The sequence below is a fragment of the Hirundo rustica genome, chromosome Z, assembly GCF_015227805.2.
Source record: "Hirundo rustica isolate bHirRus1 chromosome Z, bHirRus1.pri.v3, whole genome shotgun sequence".
In the NCBI taxonomy this organism is placed as follows: Eukaryota; Metazoa; Chordata; class Aves; order Passeriformes; family Hirundinidae; genus Hirundo; species Hirundo rustica.
In genome coordinates, this window is record NC_053488.1 from 82,008,861 (window position 1) to 82,033,192 (window position 24,332).

Below are 24,332 nucleotides of genomic sequence, written 5' to 3' on the forward strand. Positions count from 1 at the left end.
TAGAGTCGGCTTGGTTTTAAGATCATAGTGTGGGCCCCAGGAAGTTCATTCTTCTTTTATTTTACTGTGGATCTCTCACATAGTTTATGAAAATGAGCAAGCAGCCCAGCAGCTCATGGTGGTAACAAAACCCAGCTACATTTCACCACGTAATCCCAGAAAACAAGACTGCAAAGCCATTCCCTAGAGCCTTATTTTCACACAGCTGTCAACAGCCCTGTGTACTTACTGATTCCTACTGTACAGAATATTTAATGCTGATAAAAACCCCAAACTTAAACAATGTTTCCCATTGATGTTAGCAATACCCATCTGAGCTTAGAAGCTCAGCTAAAATACCTACTCCAAAAATTGAACCTTTTGCAGAAGAATACACCTAATTCAAGAACAATTAACATTAAAAGAAAATTACTCTTTTCTCCAAGAATAAAGTGTAGAACACTCTCAGCATCAACAAAAATCACTTTCTGTGATTCAAAGATAACACTGAGAACACCATGAATAAAATAAATTCATAATGTAACTTTACAATTCCACTCCCTCCCTCACACAAACCCCTTTGAAATGTCATTTCAAAGATCACTGCATTTGCACAGGAGTAATTTAAATTAAAATAACCAGTTTACAAAAAGGGAGGATTAGATGCGCTGTTGCCTTGCAGTTCACCCCTTTCCTGGCAAGGGCTTGTTCTCCACAGCCTGTCTGTGCTCAGCAGAGCAGTGTGGTCAGCCAGGGCAGTGGGGACAGGCAGCCCACCAGGGATGGGCAGGACAATGGCAATGTATTAAGTAATTCCTCAGGAGATTGCATGTGCAAATTTTTAACAGCTCATTGGCAAGAAAATAATGCTTCACACTCCCCCACAGCCTACTGGTACATCATCCTCTTCATTTCCATCCAGATCTCACTGCTGCAAACCAAAAACTGACAGTAAGAAAAATAATTTACAGAAGCTGTAATTACAGATTTGGGGGAAAAAAGAAGCATGACAGAAAGCATGGCTATCAGGATAGGTATTACTTTTGCATTATTCATGGGCGACTTCTAAGAAGTGTGCCAGGTTAGATGGATGATGACGGAATCAAAGGATAATCATGATAATAAACCTGTTTTCAGTCTACATGCACATGTGCTTAATCATTTCTACAACTGCTTATCTGCAAATTTAAATGCAGAAACACCAATGGTATGTTACCTAATTTAGGAGAAGAGCTTTTGAGAAGCCTGACAGAATGCATTCAATGTAAAATATATTTTTGTTTTGTACATTATTGTAGATACGTGATTCTCTCAGTCACTGAGAGATTAATGTAGATATTAAATTACTCTGAGGGATACAAACTTTGCATTATCCTAGAAAGAAAAGTGAGTCCAAAGTGATTTCAATACTCAATTTCATAGTGGTTCTTACATCTGTTTTCCCCTTTCTCAGTATCACTAGGTAACTGAAGCAGCCAGAACAAATAATCACTGAAACCCTCCTTTCCTTCTACAGCTGGCCCACAGGGGAATGCTGAACACACCAGCACCCTGGTGTTTTAAAAGAAACATTTCTGATAGGATTAACTTTCAAGATGTGAAGCGCATTGTTGTTGGTTTTGTGTGGGGTTTTTTTTTGTTTTGGTTTGGTTTTTGTGGGTTTTTTGTTTGTTTGTTTGGTTGGTTTGTTTGTTTGGTTTGTTTGTTTGTTTTGTTTGTTTGTTTGATTGGTTTGGTTTGGTTTTGGTTTTGGGGTTTTTTTTGGTGTGTGGAAACCAGAGGAAAGAAAAACACCCATGGACTTGATCTTTTCCAAAGCTTCAGCTGAACTGACAGGACAGATAGTCCTGAGCTGCAATGATAGAACCCCTGTGAGTCAATGCAGGCCCTGAGTGACAAGAAGTTACCAGCACCCCCCCATTCCTAAAGTTTATAGAATAACAGAAACTCAGTTATTACAAAAGGTTATGTTACATTATCTAGGGACGAACACCCAATAAATTTCTGAAATTCAGCAACACTCTCAGTATTTGAACTCCTTAAAAACACTCGTTAAATTGCCTAGGGCAAATATATCACCCACTCTTAAATTATCAGTGTAAATGTTACTGATGGTCAAGATAAAGACCTGCTCGTGACTGCCAGCCTTTTGCTGAAGGATAAATTATAAGAGCAGATACTCAAATTAGAGTGTTTCTTTGAGAGTCATCAATATTAGCCTGAAGAAGGTGAAAAAACGGAGACAAATCAAACCCCTCAAATATGCACAGGTTTGCACTCACTGCTGTGGGATACCACGGAGGAACTCAAGGTAATTGTTAATCAAGTTAATGTGCATTTGTATCTGAAGGATTAAGGCCAAGGGGGATTAAAGAGCAGGAACTATAGCAACAGAGTAGAGACAATGGCTGAAGCACTCAGCACAAGTGAACTTTTCCCCTTTAGACCTGTGGATGTCAAGGACAATCCAATTCTGACTGTGACTGGGTCAAGTCAGAGGATGCAAGAGTTTCAGAAAGGTAAATACAACCACTCAATCTCACTGTAAAACAGCTGGTCAGCTTTGCAGGCCGATTCCCTCCTCCCGTGGCCCCATGCAGCATCCTGAGGAAAACCTCTCCACCCCGTCAGGGGCAGCAGAAGGTGTTCCATGTCTCCCTAAGTGTGAATACCTGCCCTGCACCGACTGAGTGGATTTCCAGGGCCCATTTCAGCCCCCACACACATAGGGGCTGCTTGTATTCAGATTTCACCCAATGCCATGTATGCAAACCAAAGGCTGTCTGGTTGAATATAGCATTACTCCACATAGAGAAGATGCAAACCTCACACTGCAGATGCATGCTTCTGTGAAATGAACAGAGACATGAAACCAAATTAGCTACAGATACATGCGCAGCCTGGCTTAACTTGTTCCTACAGAGCCATGGAACACTGTCAGAAGCAGTTACAGTTCAAATGTACTGTGATATGTCCAAGACACAACTTTTCTAGAAAAAATAGAACAAAATAATTCTTCAATTTAACAACACTAACTACAACTTTTGCTTATTCTTTTTTTTTTTTTTAATCCAAACTTCTTATCCACGTGATAAAAAATGGTGCTATGTACTTTAATACAGCACCCTGTTCTTCCCCAAAAGATGGGAACAATTTACCCCAGAGGTGCAATTACATGATTGATTGTGAGCATAAATGAAAGGCTTAAGTAATTCTTGTTATTCTGGTGGTAAACAAAAATACAATTAAGGAGGAACAAAATGAAACAAATTACTGTGCCATAAAAAAGTAACATTTCTGGAAATTACTTTGGGGTTATTGACAGCCAGAAGTTCTGTTTGTCTGACTCACTGTGCTTTCAATACAAACAATACTTTTTTGGTATGTCAGTATATAAAATTCTCATGTGGACTTGCCATTCTCTTGGGATTGCTTTGCGAGAACAGCTCCCTGTTTTTCTGCACAATAAATAAATAAATCAACGTGCATGGCAGAACCACTAAGCATTACTACATACATACAAAATAAATAAAAACCTGAAAAAGTACCTTCGATTTTTAAATTTTCTCACTATTATCTTCCAGAGTCTAACTGCTCAGGCAAATGGAGAGACTTTGTTCTATTTCTTTTTTTTTCCAAAGAAAGAGCTGAACGTCTTAAACATTTATTTTCAGGTTTAAAGAACTTAAAAAAAAAAAATCTCCGAAGTTGTGGCCAAAACTAGGTTATGTACAAACAAGTTGTTCAGCTGAGATAAACTCCTCCATAGTTTTGACTCAACAATCAATCTCCTGGTGATGTCTGTACACACCTGCAGAACCTGCCAAGCACTGCTGTCACCTCCCCACTGGTTTCACAGCCTAGATTTTTATGATTATGAAGAAGCTGACTAGATGAATGTCTTCATTTGTCTGAAGTGTTGTAATCTTAAGTGGTATTTCTAGGGAAAAATATCTTCACCACCATACCCTGTAAGCTTTGAAGAAATCTTTAAAGTTAATAAAGAAATAAACGGAAGCAAGGGGTTTTTTTTTAAACATAGTCTTTGGTCTTTAGAGTTAAAACCAAAAAAATCCAAAAGTGAAATAAAAATGAAAGGCAATATCTGCCTATTCCTATGCAAATAGGACCATTTCTAATAATGGAGGTTGTTATCTATTTATTATTTTAAATACAATTATTTCCCCTGCTCTGTGCTTCTCCTGTGCACCTCCCTTCTGATAAGCCAATTAAGCTGGCTGAATGAAATTAAGTGTTACGTGGTTTGCCTAGTTACAAAAAGTTGTGAATGCATTTTGCCATGAAAGGTTACATCAATGGAACAGTCACATCCATTAATAGTTAGGAGTATTATTTTGCTTTTGTTCTCATGTGATTTACCTCAACGTATTGCAAAAAGCACTTGGAAAACATCTTCCACTCAGTTGCTACTTTGACAGAAACATTCTTTTTCCTGCTTCACATACCCACTCCATCCTGTGCTTTCTGATTTTCTCATGAGTTCTTACAAAATATACTCTTAGCAGACCTTGGAACATTTTAACCTGAAAGTAAATCTAAAAGCAGCCTAAAGTACATCATGCCATTTTAAGTATCTGTCAAACTTGAATGATGGTGGCATTTCAATGAAGGAAAGAAAAAATAAAATAAAATACAAGCATCCCAAGTAAATTGCCCAAATGCTTGCAGGTATAAAATATAAATATAGTATTTGTTTTCATAATGATTTTAAACCTTACTGAAATTTGTGATAATGCCACAGGTATGTACATTTTATCCAGTTAAAATAAAATGTTTGTCTACTTGTTTCTTTCATGCACTTGTGAAACAGTAATATGACTTTGTCAAGTTATCAGAATTAAATAGCTGTAAATGCAGGTAACGCTCACAATACATCTGTTATAAGGCTTGACCTTTTTGAGAGTAATTCCACCATTTACAGATCAGAAAAACAGACATTTTAATAAACCATACAGAAGAAAGTACTATGGCTTGTTTGATACATGGCCTCCACAGAAGTCTGGAGTAATGAGGACTGAGTTTTCTTGGGTATTTTAGTTTGCTTTGAAGAAATCCTCCATCTCTAAACTGTCCTCTAAGCCTTAACATCAATTCTTTCCCAATATTGGGAAGAGGCTGAGGGCTCCATGCATCCTGCACAAGCCTACAGGGACACAGCCACAAACATTCTCTTATTTTCTGCCCCATAAATCTCTTTTAGGTGAAAACAGTCAAGGCACAGGAAAAAAAATGTGAGAGGATCCACAATGCCTGTGGGCAAATCATAACAGAAATGTCACTTTGGAACACACAAATAGCCTTTCCTCTTCCACCTCTGCGGATCCAAATGCAAGTGACTGATGTGGCACTCTGCTCAGGGGATGATGGAGATGAGCAGTGCCAGGCACACCACTCAAGCAGGCATTCAAAAACTGATTTATTTTTTAATGCCATTATGCTGTCTCCCATGTGAGGGTGCAGAAATCACAAACCTCAGTGGAATGGGCCACACTTGGTCTGAGTGGGTTTCAGATCAGCTGAAGATCCCACCTGAGCAGTGGCACAGCAAGGGAAGTACAGCCCCCAGCTGGCAGAACAGCACCAAGTTCCCACTTAGAGGGACTGAGGAAATGTCTTGGCTGCTCCAGCAGCTCCCTAACAATAAACAGAGACTGAATCTCATCAGTGTCACCATGTTAAGTAATAGCATTTTCTTCTTTAACCTGGAATGCATAGTATGTTAAAAACATGCATGGTTACTCTGTCCAGATACTGGGGAGGCAGAAGAAGAGTGCTTTCCTCACACCAGTTCTGTTTCATGGAAAAGAAGGAATATCTCATGGGTACTTCTGCCTCCAAGGCAGAGTATCACACAAAACCAAGCTCAGTTGGGGTGAAATAGCCCAGCTGGACTGATCACAGAATCCCCTGAGCTGGAAGGGACCCACAGTTCTTCCAGTCCCACCCCTGTCCCTGCACAGACACCCCAACAATCCCCCCTGTGCATCCCTGGGAGCAGTGTCCAAACACCTCTGGAGCTCTGGCAGCCTCAGGGCCGTGCCCATTCCCTGGGCAGCGCCCAGCACCCTCTGGGGAAGAACCTTTCCCTGAAATGCAACATAAACCTCCCCTGACACAGCTCCAGCTCTTCCCTGGGCCCTGTCACAGGGAGGAGAGATCAGAGATGCCCTCAGGAGCAGCTGCAGCCCCTGAGCTGGGACTGGCCATACCCTGGTCACTGACGCTCCTGTGGCAAACTGAGTCATGCACACACCTGGGTATCCTCTCAAGGGTGGACACTGCCTGTTTGGACATGCTTGGCTAGACCCTGCAAAGTGATGTGTTCACCACCTGAGCTGTGTCGCCTCAGGCCACAGCTGGGAGGAACACAGCTGACACTCCATGGACCTGGAATGCAATTTTCAACAGGATCTTCACTTAGCAAGGCTCTCAGTTGTTCTGTTGCTGCTTGGTGTGATCAAAATCCCCCTCCTTTACTGAATATATCAACCAACTCAGAAAAGCCACTCCAAGGTACATGTCTGGGATTGGACCTTGGTGGCTGGAATTTATGTGACCCAACTAAGGCCAGTGGTGAGGGGGATGAAACTCCTCTATTATTTCAGTGCTCAGCTGTCCAAAGATTTCTGTGCTCTGGTTTTAATTGAACAAACAGCTTTTACACATGTTCAACATCATTATACAAGAACAACAGATTATAAAATACCAAAAGAGTGACTTCAGAGTTGGGACAGACAGGATTACACTGTGGCTCTGTCTATCTGAGGGACTCTGTATACAGACATGTAATACAAGCTAGAATTAAAAAACATCCCTCCATAGCCAAGGTGAGCAACCATAATCTGTTTTCACAACATTTTCATATATATACTGGAAATCTGAAACAAGTGAGTACCTCCTAACTGCAGACTCAGCAATGAGGAGTGCCCTCCATGTTAAAAATACATTTAACTCATCTGTTACAAGGAGAAAATGCAGAAGAAAGTTTTTACACCTAAATACAGATCATGCAATGTGAAGGAACTATCTCAAGACAACTGTCTCCAAGGGCAGGCGACTGCATGCCTTGCATGGAGTGGAAATGCTGACCTGCAGCTTCCCCAGGCAGCCACCACCTACACACCGTCACTACCAACCTCCTCCAACCCTGCCTTCTCAACACCCTACAGACAATTTCAGCTGTATTTGATACCATGAGGAACAAAGTCATGCTGAGAGGCTGTAAACAGCAAGGTAACTCTTTAAAGAGAGACCAAGTGCATGAGAGGATAATCTACATGCATCTTAGCAATGCCTCTGTTTACTATTGTAACCTTTCAGCATGAGGCAGACCACCTGCAAGGGGCAGTCCTCAAAGGCATTTGAAGCACAGGACACTATTAGTTCAGACAACTAAAGCTGCACTTTTAATAGCATTTCCAGCTTGACTAGGATGAAACCTCACTGGAAGATGTGGGTCACTGTAGTGACTGTGCTAGCTCTCTGAAATAAGTGAAAATAGCTCTTAGTTCAACACAGGAAGAGAAACCCAGGCAAGTGCTCTAGGAAGGAAATTACTCTGTCCCCTGTACAATCACCTGGCACTGGCAAGGGTTGCTCTCCTTCACAGGATTCTTTCTGATGGCAGCTTGTGATGTCCAAAAAATTGATTCTCAAATCTTGAAGGCACTTGATAATCTGAACTGTTAATTAACTTGTTTATTTGAAGATGTTTTGCCTTCAAAGTGCTCTAGCATTCTCCCTCTCCCTCCCAATTTTGAACATAGACCCTCATAAACAGCTTCTGCTGGCCCACAGGAAGTAGGATAAAGCCTCCTAGCAATGGGAAATTTTATCCATAATTGATTAGAAGAGGGACTTCTGTAGAGGTCAGCTTTCTTCAGCAGCTGAACACCACCCCTCCCGAGGCATGATTAGGCCAGCAGAATTCCTGTCATTAATTCCTCCATACATGGATGCCCACCCTTGCTTTGTCTCCCTACTCCCTACACACATATGTAAACAGCCTATTAATTTCAGTGTCTGAATTACTGTGTTAGAACTAACAAAAACAGAAGGTCAATTTTAAAGTAGAAAATGAGCCCATTTACTGCAAGGAGAAACTTGGATGGGAAATTTCAAACATCAGAGAATTAAACATCCAAACCCATTAAAAGTCAATATAAATGGGATGTCAACCTCTTCAAAACCCATCTAATTTTTTTTAAATATAATTCTACTGATTAAGTTAAAATTCTTTAAGAAAAGAATGCAAGAAAACATTCTCCCTTACTGGAGAAAGGAAACTAGCCAGCAAACATCCTCAAAGTCCTGCATCCTCCCCTTAGTCTGGGCTAGGCTCAGCACTGTCCTGTCTTATCTGCCCAGTAATGAAGAAAGATAATTCCTATCTTCACTATACCTGTAAGCAATTCCTCTTGCATCTTTAAAACATTTAATGTAATCCCATATTTAAAGTCAATTTATAAGCACGACATATCACAAGGAATAACCATAATAGCAACCTTTCAATTTCCATGGAAACCTTACTTGGGAAACAAGACACAAATCCTGGGGATACAAATCCCTTAAACCTATATAAATTCACACGTGGAAGATGCAGTCTACAAACCAAAAAAGGGACTGCAGGATAAAGCACCAAAACTGAAAAAGGTTTATCATGCAGAATGCTTGGAAATCCTGGTGCACAGAACCCCTCACAGAGCCAGCCTTTGCAGCATCACTGACTGATCCCTCCCTGCATCCTTTACTACGTCCTTCCCTGCATCCCTGAGCATCCCCCCCTGCAGGGGTGCCACACTAACAGCATTCCCCAAACCACCACCACAGTAGTGATGGAAGTACCCTGGAGACTGACACCTTCCCATGTTAAGTTTTTAAAGTATTAAAATATACTGACGATACCAACAACAAAATGAAAATTAACACTTTTTTCAGCAAGACCTTGTGGCCTGGGGTGGCAGTGCATAGATGTGGTGGTGCAAGAACTGTTTTATTAGGTTTTTATAAGAAGTTTTATGTTATGGTTCAGTTCACTGTACCCCCAGTTTTGTAACAGTCCATCCCCTTTTGAGTTTTCTGTATAACAAGGTGTTGTATGTCAATCATCCCACCCCCCACCTATCCTTGTCTATCCCCTCTGCTCCCCCAGCTCTGGGACAGCCTGCCTATCACTTCGGGACCCCTCCCAAGATTGAGAAATCATCCGAAGAGGGCTTCAGGTGATAGGTCGCCTGGAGGGAATTCCTCTCCTCTGGAGATGGTTGGTCAGAAGCTTGGAAGGGGACACCCCCTTGTTGCCTCCTGAATCCTCTAATCCGTTGCCTTGTTGTAACCTCCCCTGATCCCTCCCCCGCTTATAAGATGAAAGGAGGGAGATTCAAACGCTCTTTACCTCTCTCTGGCCTCTCTCTGGCCTGCGGTTTTGGACTAGCTGTGGTGCTACCGCAGTTAGGCCTGAATAAACATCTTCTAACCTGCCTAGCCGAGAGCCATCCTTTTCTTACTGCCGCTGCTGTCATGACACTACTTGGTCCAGCTGCTGCTGAGCAGCAGAGCCAGCAGGTAAAGATAACCTGCGTGCCCATCCGAACTGGCAACATCCTGGTCGCTGTGCAGATCTGAGCCTGCCAGAGGCCGGCGTCTGCCCAGTGCGGGATAGAGCACAGCTACACATAAAGGAGGTCTACATAGCTGTTATCATTAAAAAAAAAAAATTAATCGTTTTTAAAAATCCAAACAAAACCAACCTGCAAAACAAAGCATAAAAGATGAAAACAAAAACAACAACAACAACAAAAAGGCAAAATTGGATGGGAGTTAAGAGAAAGTCTCTGATCTCTTTCAGCTCATTCTCTACCAAAGGAGAGTATAGGGCAAAAGCTAAGGCTTTAGAAAAAAGCATTAAATCTCAAGCAAAACATAATATGTGGCAGCTGATTTATTGATTCTTTCCTCAAACCAGGCATTAAAAACTATTTCAAGGATAACTTTCTGTGTCTGAGAAAATCCATGGCTGAATGCAACACCATATTAACCTGCTTGACAGACTTTATAGAGTTTAAGACTTTTCCTGGAACCCTGAAGAAAACCAAAACTGACCCAAAAAAAGCCCCCTGAACCAGCCAAAAGAGAGGTGCCTCCTTCCTGGACAGTGTCTGTACATCTCAAGCAGAATCTGCTAAGCTGTTCCTTTTCTTCCTTTTTGTCTCGTTACCTTTTAACTGATGCATGACTACTTCTATCTTAATAAAGTATTATCTATTTTTTCCTCATTAATACTGAGTCAATTACTATACTCTTAATTGCTGGTGCAATTACAAGAATTTCTGTAATTCTCCCACATAGTCATCTGGTGTTTGATACATATCACATTAAATGAGGAATGGCACGTCCAGCTGAGCTTCCAAAACTCATACAGACAAGGAGAAAAAAAAACCTTCAATCCCCTGTATTAGAATGTGACAGGGCTACAAATTACATGGTCTGAAACCTCACAGAGTAAAAAAACCACTCTTTCTCTGCTTGGCTGTAAGTCTGAAAGCAGAAGCTTTACCTTTGACCACACTACTTTATCAGAAAAGTTGTGAAAATTAGTTGGGTTTTATTCTAATACAGAGAAAAGTGAAGGGGAATCAGGGAAATACACTGGGGAACAGATGGAACACAGATAAAATCCCAATTTATTCTCTTTCAAGTGGGCACAAAACAAAATGTCTCTCCCAATGACTGTGTCGTATATTTAGTATTTTCTGCAGAAATCATCCTTTTGCAATGACAGTCTAGGAAAAGGAAAGGAAAGCAGATATCCAGCTTGAGAGTAACTGATTTACGTGTGTATGATTAGAATTTAAGGAAGTGCGAACCCAAGTGAAATACTCCATGTTCAGCTACGAAACACAGAAGAAAACAAAAATAATCTTCAAATGTTTAGTGATGCTGTAATGCTCCTTCTGTAATGCAAACCAAATCCTGTGTATCTCTGTGTCCCCACAAGAAATGCTCACCCCATCAACCAGTCCATTACTTCCAACACAGGGCGGGGAAAAAAGCGAAGGATTTTGAATTCTCATCTCCAGTTACTTCTGAGAAGAGGATACAAATTGTTTGCTAATGTGCTTAGCACTGCATCAAGGTGTGATTTTCATTTGTTTTTGTCGTGACATAGTGGAAAGTAAGAACACAACACTATCACAGGATGAAGCAATTGCAGGTGAGCAGTACCTCAGGTTCCTGATTAAAATCTGGAATGCACACTGGCATCAGAGAACAGGAATTTCCAGAAATTCAAGCTTAGGCACCTGATGGCTGTGGAACTTATAACCATTAATGATAATCCATCTCAAATACCACCAGTAACACAAGACTTTGACTAATTAAAGCAATTATTAAAGAAAAAGGGGGGGGAGCGGGGGGGGGGGGTGGGGCGGGAACAGGGCAATAAGCCCTAGCAGTATTAAGTTATAATATCAAGAGTTTTGACTCTACTGATAATTTTTACAAATTACTCAGCAATGTCTCAAGAATGAGATAGTGAAATAAACTGTCATTATTCATTCTTAAAAGGACATCAAGGGTGCTTAGGAGTAAGTGTGTTTAGGACTGATAGTACAGGAAGGAGATTAAGCATGGAATATATGCAGCCCAAAATTTTCAGTCTGTAATATTGTGAGTGTACACAACAGAGCTTCCCAACAGAAACTGTGATTTTCAGAGGTGACAACATTCATTTTAGGGGAAACATTTGGCCAACACCCAACAGCATAAATCTAGGTGAGATATCCATTCAGGCAGGTAAACCAGATACCTGAATGTTAATCAAGACAGCCACATTAAAATTCTTACCCTTTGATGATTCAAAGATTACAAAACAAGTACCATAGTTTACCAAAAAAACGGAATCAAAACCTAGCAGTGAACCTAACGTGCCTTTAAAATGAAAAAAAGGGAAACTTCAGGTATAAATTCTGAGGTTCTAAATGAAAAAATAAATTATACTTTGATATACACACGCCCTTCTACAATAGCATTTCCAGTTTTGAGAGATTACCTGGTAAAAATTCCATCCACAACACCAATTGTGGCCTCTTCTGCAGGAACAAAAGAGCCGATCTGTGCCATGACTGTGATCAGTGCCACTTGCTTGATGTAGGAGCTCTTCCCTCCCATGTTGGGCCCTGTTATGATCATGACCCTTTCACCATCTCCCTAGAAACACAAAACAGTGGTAAAATACATTGCCCTGCACATAGTGCTTCTGCCAAAAGGTCTGATGTGCATGCGTACTTAGAAGGATACAGACAAATCTGCAGGGTTAAATGTTCTATTTCTAGGTGAGTAGCTTTCCTCCATTCTTGGAGTTCATCACATTCACCTTTCCAGGTATTATCATGCCCCAGATGCACCAAAATCAACTTTGATTACTCTCAAGCAATATGGACACAGTGATGGGGAACCTTCTTGTTCTCCATCAAGGAGCCCAGAAAGAATCAAGGAATTTGGTCACCAGTACAGGAAGCAATGAGGGATGCTGAAGGACGCAGGGCTGGATGCAGCTAGGCCAGAGGAGGCTCCAGGATGAGCAGAGGGATGGAGCAGCTCTGCTGGGAGGAAAGGCTGCGAGAGCTGGCATTGCTCACCCCGGACAGGAGAAGCTTTGGGGTGACCTCAGTGTGGCCTTGCGGTGCCTGAAGGGGCTGCAGGAAAGATGGAGAGAGACAATGGACAAGGGCTGGAGGGACAGGACACGGGGAATGGCTTCCCAGTGCCAGAGGGCAGGGATGGATGGGATATGGGCAAGGAATTGTTCCCTGGGAGGGTGGGCAGGCCCTGGCACAGGGTGCCCAGAGAAGCTGTGGCTGCCCCTGGATCCCTGGCAGTGTCCAAGGCCAGGCTGGAGCACCCTGGGATAGTGGAAGGTGTCCCTGCCCATGGCAGGGGGTGGAACGAGATGAGCTTTATGGTTCCTCCCAGTCCAAACCACTCTGGGGTTCTGTGCAATTTCTCTGGAGAAAGGGAGAAAATAGCGAGCTTCCAGCACAACCAGCACTGCCCCAATTTGGTTGTGATCTGGATTCCTCTCCAGTCTGAGTTCTCGCTGTCAAATAAGAAGATCTGGTAGGCAAAGATCTGACCTTGGTTTTACATTCACAACTGCTTGGCTGGGTTATGACATAAGGACATTCAGAGTGGCTACAAGGCATCAAGACATTCCTGAGCCTGGCAATACTTGACTTTAACACAGATACTGTGAGCAGACCACACCCAATCTCCATCACTGTCTCGAATCATTAAAACCAGACCCAAGAAAATGGAATCAGATACAAGAATTCATCTCAGCTGTAAGACTCGCCACAGTATTGCTCTGTGTCTACAGCTTCAGTAGAGCTGTCTTCCTCTTGTGCAAGACAATTGCTGATACAAAATTAAAACTTGTCAATGAACCTATGAAGCTTATTACAGCCCCAGTCAAGACTAAGAGCTTAAGTTATGCAAGGACATCACACAGCTAGGCTTTTCCACCAGATGCATCTGATGAAATGCACCAAGCAATGAACTAAACAGGAGCCAGCACTCTCCACTGCCCCACGGGAGGGGCAAGGGAGAGAGGACAAGCTGTGCATAATGGACATTAGTCACAGTATGCAGGGAACTTGGCACTGATCAGGCACTGTGGTAACAGCAACCAACAAATCTCCATGCAGCAGGTCTAAAAATCTTCAGACTTGGGTTTCAGACTAGGTTTTCATTCTGTTTATAGGGACACACACAAAATGCAGATAGGACTGTCACTTATGTTATAAATCAGGTATTAGAGAAGATATAGGACATCAGTATATATTATATGTAAAAAGCTGATCAGCTTTTGCAAAGAAACCCTCATCCATATGGAAGTCACAATACAGTCAAAATGTAGAAAATGTCATTATTGGGAATAAAGGATTGGATGTAATAAAGTACACATGACTATATGAGAACAAAATTCATAACATTCTGGTCTCCAAAGTGTAATTCAGTACTGCTACTAAAATTTTGTCAAGGCTCAACACAACAGAATTTATAGATACTCAAAACCAGAATGAGTTCACAAGTTCATCTGTTAGGATCCACAAATTTTTTGCAGGTGTCTGGTGTCTGTCCAGGCTCCCTCCAGCCATGCTGTGGGACTGATGGCTGCTCTGCCAGGGTTCTGGTTTTCAGAAAGAACATCTGCTGTACTATCAGACCAGAGAACCCTCTGTCCTTATAGCTGATGCAGCCGTAAGCCAACATCTTATTGGAATTCACGGCCAAAGTTGAAAGTTCTAAAACAATCCACAAATGTTTGAGGAGGAGAGGGGGAATGGAAAAATAAGCTGTTTATTTCAGGGGATTAAAGAAAAAAAACAAACTTCTCCTCAAGTTGGATATTTCACAACATTTCAGCTGAAAACATGACAGGAAATCTATTTTCCTGCTGACTCAAGCACATCAGTTGAAAACTGGAGATGCTTTAATAAACTGGTTCCCACCTACCTCTCTCAAGAAAAAGAAAACTCAAAGAACTGTACAAGCAAGAGTGATTCTGCCATGGTAACTTGGTTTTGTAATATTCAGTGTTTGGAAAGCCAGGATAAGAATGGGACTAAAGAGGGAAAAGTGCATGATGATTCCTGAATGACATGCTGATTTTTTTTGGAAGTGCCATCTGTCACTTGTTTGGAGTTGACAAATAATTTTGAAAACATTCTCTGATGTATTACAAAATATCTGTATCATTGTTCAGTACAGAACAGCACTTGAAAATGTTCTCCAAGAAATAAATACAAATCTAAATGCTATTTTTACAGCAATGTCCCACTCTGGCAGCTGTTTCATATCTTTCCAACATTTACTGTACAAAGAGGAAGAGACACCTCAGAGACAAGCTGTGAAGGTATCTTTTATATTCATTAAGAACAGATATTTAATATTTATAAAAGTATATGGAGAGATAAATATTTAACAAAAAACTTCAAACAGGCATGTAATTTAAAAGACAGATTTTAGCTTATCAGGAAAAAAGGCTGTATGACACTAATATTTCCATAAAGAAAGGAAACTGTATAGTAGAGAAATACATTTAAAAAATGCAAGCAATCTTAGAATTAATCTGGAAAACTGAACCTGTAATATGTATTTTTTATATTAAAAAGAAATCCAAAAATTAGAGTTTTGACAAAATGCAGACTCCCTACAATAACACTGTTAAAAAAACTGTAGTTATTAATTTGTTTTTTGAAAATAATAATTTGATTGAAACATATTTTCCTGATTTTGAGACTACCTTTATTTTCTTTTCAGCCTTGAGACTGAACAAGGTTGTAAAAAGATCATCTGGCTGAAACGAATCAGCAGAGGGACAGAACAGATGTGGTGACATCTAGCAACACCTCTCTGAAATGCAGCCCATCAGGCTGTATGATTTAGATTACCTATTCCAACTTACTGGCCAAGAAGCTCACACCAGTCTCCTTGCCCTGAATGATTCTGAAGCTCAGTCAGTTTCTGGGTACTTACAGAAAGGCTGGTGGTGTTTGGAACATACTGATCCTGTTCTCCCAGCAGAACATCGATCACAGGGTGCCTCCCATTTTTTATGATTATTTCATGCCGCTTGTCTTGCACAGTTGGTCTGCAAAAAAGGAAAGGTATTAATCTCAGTGTTCTTTGTAACTGATTATGTGAAACTACTATAACTGAAGCCCGCAGATCATCTATGAAGTAAGTCTTCGAGGAAAAAATACAAATTATAAAAAGTAATTACTGCCATCGAGTATTTCTAAAGAAAATACTTTCTAAAGAATACTTTCTCGGGGAAAAATATGTGGAATAAAGCCACAGAATTTTAAGACTGGAAATTAACTAACACTTTGAGTGGACTTCAGAGGAAAGATGTGGGGAGTTGAAGAACGATAATGCAATTTAAAAGGAAAATGGAAATCAAATAAATGGTATCCTACAAACACAAAGCACTGGGGAAAGAGGTACAAACTGATAATGGTGGGGGAGTTAGCACAAAGATAATTCCAACAGTTGTACAGCTGAGATTAACCAATATATGGACAGTGTGAGGCCTCGTACCACCTCTTCAACAGCACTCTTTAAACTTAAATTCACTTAAAGTCTGCAGAGTGAACACTCGAACATCAGTCAGTCATCTCTGGACTGCCCACACTATCACCTTTACAGCTCCACTTTGCTGCCTGAGAGCCCTGATGAACTGTCTGTGCAAGGGAAGAGCCTCCCAACGCACTGCAAGAGGGGCTCACCTCTCTCCAACACCTCTGTCCCTGACCTGACTCATTTACCTGCCTCAGGCACAGCCATAGGAGACAATCCTCACAAACCAAAAAACATTCCTCCAAAATAATACTAAAATCCAGTCTTTCCTTCAGCAGCCCTCCAAAATTAATTATTGACACCTTCCCTGCAGCTGAGATTTCACTGAGAAGTCTCATTCCTGCTGGTTTATAAGCTCTAAAATTCAGTGAATTATTTACATTCTGCACAGTGAATTAATCAGATTTCAGTTTCTTTTCTCATCTGAGTATATAAGTGAGCAATTATTTTCAAAGAAATTTTGATAGAGAGACACACTGGATCCCCAGAGCCCAGAAGTGATCTATATTATCTTTAATGATGCATCAAAACAGAAGTATTTGCAAGTGGATTTCTCTTCATCCCCCTATCAGTGTGTGGGTCTTGGGCAGAGGCAGCAGCTCAGCTCAGCAGCTCTTACACATGAGCCCAGCTGAGGCATCACCAGTGCTCTCAGTGCTCTGCAAGCTGGAACTAATATTTATCGATTAATCACCTGACATACACCCTTGAAACATACCTCAGACACCCTAGATTCTTAGGTGTCAGAAAGATATCATAAGCTCAGACCTTGCTGAGAATAAAAAACAGTAATTAAAACAAAACAAAACAAAAAAAAGACAGAAAAAAGTCTATGCAAAGTCCAACGTTTATTTATGTGTAAGTCAGGTATCATCTTACTAGACTCAGGCCAAACAACAAACATTAAGATATCAGATTTGAACTGCAATGTTTACAGATTTGCCTTAAGTCCAGAAACATTGATCTGCAAAATCAGATTAAGTTGAAACTACTGTAAACTTTAATAGTGCTTTTTATCATGGCACACATATTAAAACCTAATTTATTTTAAATATGCTCTTATAATTCTGTATGAAATCCTACATAAAAATTAAAAATTAAAATTTTATTACCTGCAGTAGTCTCCTTGTTTGGCCACCTGGGCCAATGAGAACAGACAGTCCACAGTTGCTAGGTGACAAATGGCTTTAGACACAGGGTGATAATGTTCACTGAAATGGCTGCATCAAAACAGGGAAAAGTTACACAAAAACATGGAAAGACACAATTCCGTACAAATACAAAAGGATTGTCAAAGTGCAGCCCGTGCAAATTCCTCAAAGGGCTCCTGTGCCCTTAAATCCGTCTGAATCCAAATCTCCCAGCAGCGTATGAGATACCACCTGAGGACCTTAATCAAGGTGGCCTTCACCTCCCATTCTAACAGTGAATTATTTTTTAAGCACAGAAAATCAGGCAAAATTATATTAATTAGATAGCTCATAAAGGGTCAGCAGTTGATCCCTGCTGCCCACAGGAGGTGTACAAAAATGCTACAATGCTACAATTTATCAGACTTCATATAGAATACCAGCAGCTGAATCCCAACTGTTGATTCAGCCTCAGCCAAAAGTTACAGTCAAAAAAGAACCAAACGAAGAGTGTCTGAACACAAGAGTTGTCTAAAATTTCAACGAACTATGGTATCTTCAACAGAAAATTTAAAAATTCATTTTCAATTTATAGTGTTGCTTCCCCAGTACAATGACGTTATCAGAACAGAGTTTTCAGTGAAGTTCATTCTCTTAGTACTCTGGAATTTCTTTTTTCCTCTTTAAGTTTCAAAGGTACAATATGGAATATAAAACCAGGGGAGCAAAATTTAATAAACAAAGACATAAGTGAATGGAGGGATGGAAAAGAAGAGCACTTTCCTACAGACAGGTCTTTCCTTTTTGTCTGTTGCTCTCCTGTAACACTACTGAGAACAGACAAGTGAACATGGAGAGAACTGTTTTATTGTATTGCAAAGGAAACACAACTGGAGAAGTATGAATTGGAATGTTTTTCCAGTTTCTACTCAATTTTAGAATTTCTGGGTTCCTAATAGGAAGCAAATCCAGTGAGACAACTTGAGCAGCGACTTGTTAAATTCTTGCAAACTATCACTGCATGACAAGAGGAACAATTTCAGTAGTTCTGCAATTCTTGCAAGTAAAAAATAACAAATAATCAGGCAACTGAAAAATTAAAGGCATTCAGAAGTTCAGGAAGAATTTTTTAAACTCCCATTTTAAAGATCCTTTGGCTAAACAAGCAAATAACGCCACTGAAAACTCTGATCTCAGACAAACACAAGCCAGATGTGAGGGACGATAAAACTCCCACTACTTTCTAACAAACACTCATAGTCAGGGTAGCATATAAAATACAAAAAATAATAAAACTACTACATAATATTAATAAGTAATATAATAAAATCAACTAAACCAACTAGATTCAGTTTCACTCAGAGTCAGTTGTACTTTCAGATTGTTAATGCTGTGCTATTATTTTTCAAACATTGGGAAACACCTGGTATACTTAATAGTGTATTTTCACAAAAATTTTAAAGCGTAGAGATCACCGCTGGTCTCAGGACTCTGGCTCAGAGATCTTGCCCTCAAATGCTTTAAAACAAAGAAGAGCATTTTAACTGACTACCAGTGAAGCTGGTGTGGACAACGTAATTTACTAACATCTTTATTTATAAAATAAGCATTTTTCTGTTTCTGTTCTTATATGAAAGCAGAACACAGAGGTGGAAGCTGCCTCTGGTGCACTCACTCCAAGAAGCACAGCCACTCAGCGCTGCAGTCAAGGACGAGCTGCTCCCGGAGCTGCTGCAGGACTCTGTAATTTTCTATAATGAACGGCGAGTGGAAGCGGCTGACGGCTTTCGTGCTGCAGCGGGGGAGAGAGGGCTCATTGGAAATCAAGGTTACCAAGCAATCAGCTGCACCATCCACATGCAAAATTGAACTCATTTTCTTAATCTCTGTGAGCCTCCACAATGGGCGCTTTCAAAAAAAGTTCTTCCATTGTGATACCAAACCCCATTGATTCCAGTGGCCTCTATTGTGGATGAAGTGGTGGCACCACTGCCCACTCAGAAGGCTCTGAAATGCTGTGCAAAGCGTGGCATTATCACCCAAGTTTACGTATTTCACAAAACTGCTCAGCAACAGCTGCCCAAGTGCATGACAGATTGATATACAACAAACTAAACAAAAACAAATTCACTGCAAAAGAGGAAACTGCATGATAAGCCTGAAATAAATGTAGTTAATACAGACTGTCTTGCTAGTTTTCACTTGAGATACTTGCTATTTATTTATGTATTTTCATTAAGGACTCAATTTGGCATATCTAGGCACTCTTTTACAGAATCCAGATTAGCTGTAATTTGTTCACCATGCCAATTCTGTCTGATCTGTGCACTTCTGAGTATTAAAAGAAGTTTAATTAAAAGAGAATTGAGTGTTAATTCTTGCATAAGTGAATAGAGCATCACAACACAGTTTAACTCAGTGAGAGATGACTGAGCTCACATATTACACACTGGGGCTTGCAGAGAATTCAGCATCTATGTGGACATTGTAACTTTCAGGTATCCAAACAATTCAAATAATAAATCAAATTACTGAAAAGAAAAAAAAGCCAACTACATAAATCAGTCCATCTCTGTTTCACCTGCTGGAAAATCATCCAAAATCAAGCTTACATTATACCAAGTACCACAGCAAGAAGAACGGGTCTGTATGAGTAAATAAAATGACATTGCAAATGCACTGAATTTACTGAGATGTATAAGCAGATGTTTGCACAGCTACTTTAAGCTTTCTAAATAAAACACGAACAATTAAACTGCACAAAGGATTTGCATGTGCAAGCTACAGGCAGAACTGAATCAAGGCCATAGATCCGACACCAGTACATGCACCTTGAAGGACTAGGTGAGTAATTCTGTGCTCTGAGGATGTACTGTGTAAAAACAAACATTGTAACAAACCAATTTTTCTCAGTTTTCTTTGGTTGTGTTTTTTTTTCCTTTTAAGCAATAGATTTAAATTTGGTTGGGTTTTCAGCTAAAAAAAACCCACAAAAAACCTTAACACATGGGACAATAAGAATGTGTATGTAATGATTGTAATACCAAAATACCTCTTGTTTTTGCTTCTATATTAAAACAGAACAAATTTCAAAGGTATTTTACATACCTATTAACCATAACCCAGTCAGATGGCACAGATGATTTACAGGAATTCTTGACTTCTATCAAAAACTGAAATAACAGAAACGTAATGTTACACATAATGGTAAGTCAGGAAGACTAGAGAATCGGAATCACCGTTTATCCAGAAACTGCAAGCATCAGAGGAAAACCATATTCAGCCTGAAGAGAACGAGCAGACCAGAAGGGAATGTTCTTTTCTCCCCCCAAAAAGCTGGGGTTATGACATACATAACACTTCTGCACCTACAGAACTTTGCTTCAGGTTTGAGTGAGCTCGGTGTCAGACAAGGCACAGGGAAAACCAGCAGCAGTGTCAAGACTCTCAGTGCAGTGAAATTTAAGTGACGTGTTTATTTTATATGATTCATGTCAGTTATATTTGTAACAATAGCCTGAGGTCCTGGATGTCAGAGAGTTGAGGCAGTCTCACGTCACAGAATTCAGCTGGAAAACAAATTTCCTGCAGAGATTAGGTTAATACAGAACCTGACCACATTTACGGAAAGCCACAAGACCCATGTCTGGCAAAACTTCTCCATTGTAGCTAATAAGATTTAGATAGAAACTTCCAGAGGAGCCAGCAACTACCGTCAAGAACAAACAAGGATAACAATCCTAACACAAAAATAGAGCAGGGTCAGGGTGCACTAATTCTTAATTCACCCAAAACACTTCCAAGGTATTTCTCTGTTGTGAAAGAGCATTTGAATTGTTCATCTATCAGGGTGCTACAAGAACATAGGTACATACACATCATACAGATCTAGGAAAGGAAGAGCTCAAATCAAATAAATTCCTGTTCTAGTCCTGTGTTCTCTTCCTCCCATACAATTGAGTTTCTATTACTTCCATTCCTTTGGCATCTTTCTTTTCCTCACTGACCACATTTTCTGACCTGTCTCTACTGCCTCTTTTGGTGTCTGTTAAATACTCACACCAGATGTCATGAAATAAGAGCTAACCCCAGCCTCTATAGCTCCTTTCATCAAGGCACCCAGACATATCTCTGTCTGCAGAGGTTTTTGAGCTGTGCCTTGCTACAAAGGCCTCCTCTCTGAAATGTCTGCAGTGACTGCTGCCTCTAAAACCATTTTTCAGTACTTTCTTAGATGCTCTCCTCTCTTTGATCAGTTCCTCTCTTTTCCTTTACTTCACACAGATGGAAGCTATTAACTCAGCTTCCCTGAGAGAAACCTTTCAGATCCTGCTCTTCCCCGCCTCAGACAATACTCACTCCAATTTCCCTTGGATTTCAGCCCCTGTGCTGACAGCCCACCTGACTCCTGGGCCGCCTGTTTCCTGTTCTCAGCTTCACCCGCAACAGGAACATCCACTTCAGGTCTTTATCAAAGGCTGCTGTCTCTAATTCATCCCTTCCCTCATTTTCAGCAGTGTCTATTCATTCCCTCCTGTGTCTCTTGGATCTTTCTAAGCTTCCTGAATGCCCCACGGACCAACTCCAGCCCCTTCCCTCCCTGTCCTCACCCCGCTCCTCTCTTCTATTCACAACTCTCATCCTGTTCCCTAACTCCTTTCTTACCCCAATTCTCTGCAGAGTTTTTCCCAGCTTCCCACTCTCAGTTCCACAGGACAGAGCTCAGCAGGGCTACCTCACTCTTCCTATCAGTTTCCCCACAAACATAGCAGGGTCTGCTGTCTCTGTTTTTTACCACTGAACCTCTCAGCTCGCTGGATCACATCCTGCCCAGCCTTGTACAACATCTACAAACAGAAGTTCCAGTCCTGAACACCATTTCTGAGAACAGGAAGTAAAACAACACTTATCATTCTTTAATACTGTTCCCTCTTCTCTCCCATCTTTCAAATTACAGTCTGACTCAGTACTTAGAAATCCTTTCACCATTCTTCAAATTAACCAAATGCTGTGCTTCTTGGTTTTCTGAAAGTATTCCAGTACCTAACAGCCAGACAATTAACCTTGGAAGTATGTGTTTTTACGCAGACAGAAAAGCAAAGCATTACTGAACCGAATTCAACTGCACTAATGCGTTTCTATTATTTAAGTCACTAAAGTGATTGACTTAATAAATAAAGGAGTCACACAGAAAGAAAGCTGCTCTTCAAAGTTGTACAAAAGATTATAGTCAAATGCCCTCACGAAGCACCTCACTCAGTAAATAGAGTTCCAGGTAGGTCCCGCTTCTATGCTATTTTCTAGGCGAGGATGGGTACAGTCATAGATAATAAACCCCACAGTACCTCTTGACCCGAAACTGTAACATACTCTGCAGAAGGGTTCTTAATCTGTTTACGAATATCTGGCAGATGCAATTGGATTTTAGAAAGCACATCCTGGATCTCCTCCTTTTTCTTTCGGATGGCAGGGAAGTCTGTGAGGTCCTTGAACAACTGTGTTTTATCTCCAGTCCTATCCATAAGAAATGTAAGATAAAATAATGGTAAAATAAGAGAAAATATACCTCAGTTCTACCAGCTGCATCCTTATTTTGTTATTTTTATTTGTTTATTTGTTTGAACATTAGCTTAATTCCCTTCTGAATACAGATTTTCAGGTGCTTGGTCACAGTACAGCCCATTTACTGAAAGCCGCTGTACTCGCGACAGGAACAGAAAGGCACTTTGTACATAGAGCACAGCAAGTGCTGACAACACCTTTACTGCAATTAAATGTGAAACTTTAGGTAATTTCTGCATACCATGAATACAGATTTTCAACACATTTAGAATATGGCCAAATTTGGGCACATTTTTGTAAGGATTGCATGGAAAAATACCCCCTTCAGGGCTCTCATCAAAGCAGAATGCCATCAGTACTTTCCCAGAACAGCTTCCTTCTTTTGTCCAGAAAAGATTACCCAGAATACTTTTAAGTACATGCAAAACAATGCCCTTTTCTAATTTCAGTACCAGAAAAAATGACAGAACTCTTTTGGCAGCAGTTGCTCAGCTCAGGATTGAAACCTGAAACAACCAGTGCCATTCAAATGGTTAAAACTGGGAAGCAGAACTAGCAACTAAAAATACAGCTGTCAAAAAAAAAAACAAACAAAACAAAAACAAAAAACAAAACAAAACAAAACAAAAAAAAAAAAACACAAACAAACAAAAAATTAACTTACCCTAGTAAGTATCAGGCAAACAATAAAAAGCAGTGGGATCAGCCTGAAGTTAATTGCAATATAACTTTGCATTTTAGAGCCAATACAGAACTCTGCAAGTTAATTATATAATTACCTTGAAAACTGAAAGTACTATAACATAGAAGTAATAAAAAAATCTAATATTCTACTTACTCCACTACTCCTTTGCCTGCAAATGGAGCTACCGCTGGAGCCAGTGGCAAGGCAGGTAAAACAGAGCTGTGCTTTGGCTGTGCACTCCATCATCGTTGGGATTACATAACTGACAGTGAAGATGCCATTTTAAAGTACAATACTAATTTTTAGAAACGATTTTGTGCTAATCAGACTAGTTTCCATGGGAATGCAAGGCAAAAAAAAGAGATCACTAGTAGCCAGCAGCTGATTGTAAAGACTGTCACTGCTACGTGATGCCTACAGAAAATCTGAATGTTGACAGTTTCAAAAACACAAATCCCAAAATCTCAAACTCCATGTAAAAAAAATAACCGGGAGCAAAGGGATATTTTTGAGAACAATTACAGGATTTTATCCACACCTCATAACACAGAGGTTATACCCTCTGTGTTATGAGGTGTGGACAATAACATGTGACGCAGTCTGTGCAAAAGTGTATGTGTGGATGGATAGATGTGAGCAGAAGCCACTATTTTGATGAAAGAAATGTTTTTGAGTAAAAATAATACTACCACATACATTTGAGATACATAAAGGCCAGAAAGAAAGTTGGCTTAATCATTCTGAATAAATGTAAATACAGTATACCGATTCTACAGATCATTTATATCTTGTATACTGTTCTAGCCATCGTTAGC

General features: G+C 40.3%; 1 protein-coding gene across 1 annotated transcript in view; it reads right to left on the bottom strand.

The window, feature by feature from the left end:
* Positions 1 to 24,332, bottom strand: part of MSH3 (mutS homolog 3) — a 92,790-nt gene that overhangs the window by 7,139 nt on the left and 61,319 nt on the right. Inside the window, exons 15-20 of the mRNA XM_058424111.1 lie at positions 22,616 to 22,784; positions 20,379 to 20,443; positions 18,946 to 19,062; positions 17,253 to 17,360; positions 15,538 to 15,652; positions 12,050 to 12,207 (exon numbers count right to left, since the gene is read on the bottom strand). Of these exons, the coding sequence (XP_058280094.1) occupies positions 12,050 to 12,207; positions 15,538 to 15,652; positions 17,253 to 17,360; positions 18,946 to 19,062; positions 20,379 to 20,443; positions 22,616 to 22,784 (732 nt within the window). The remainder of the gene's footprint in view (positions 1 to 12,049; positions 12,208 to 15,537; positions 15,653 to 17,252; positions 17,361 to 18,945; positions 19,063 to 20,378; positions 20,444 to 22,615; positions 22,785 to 24,332) is intronic.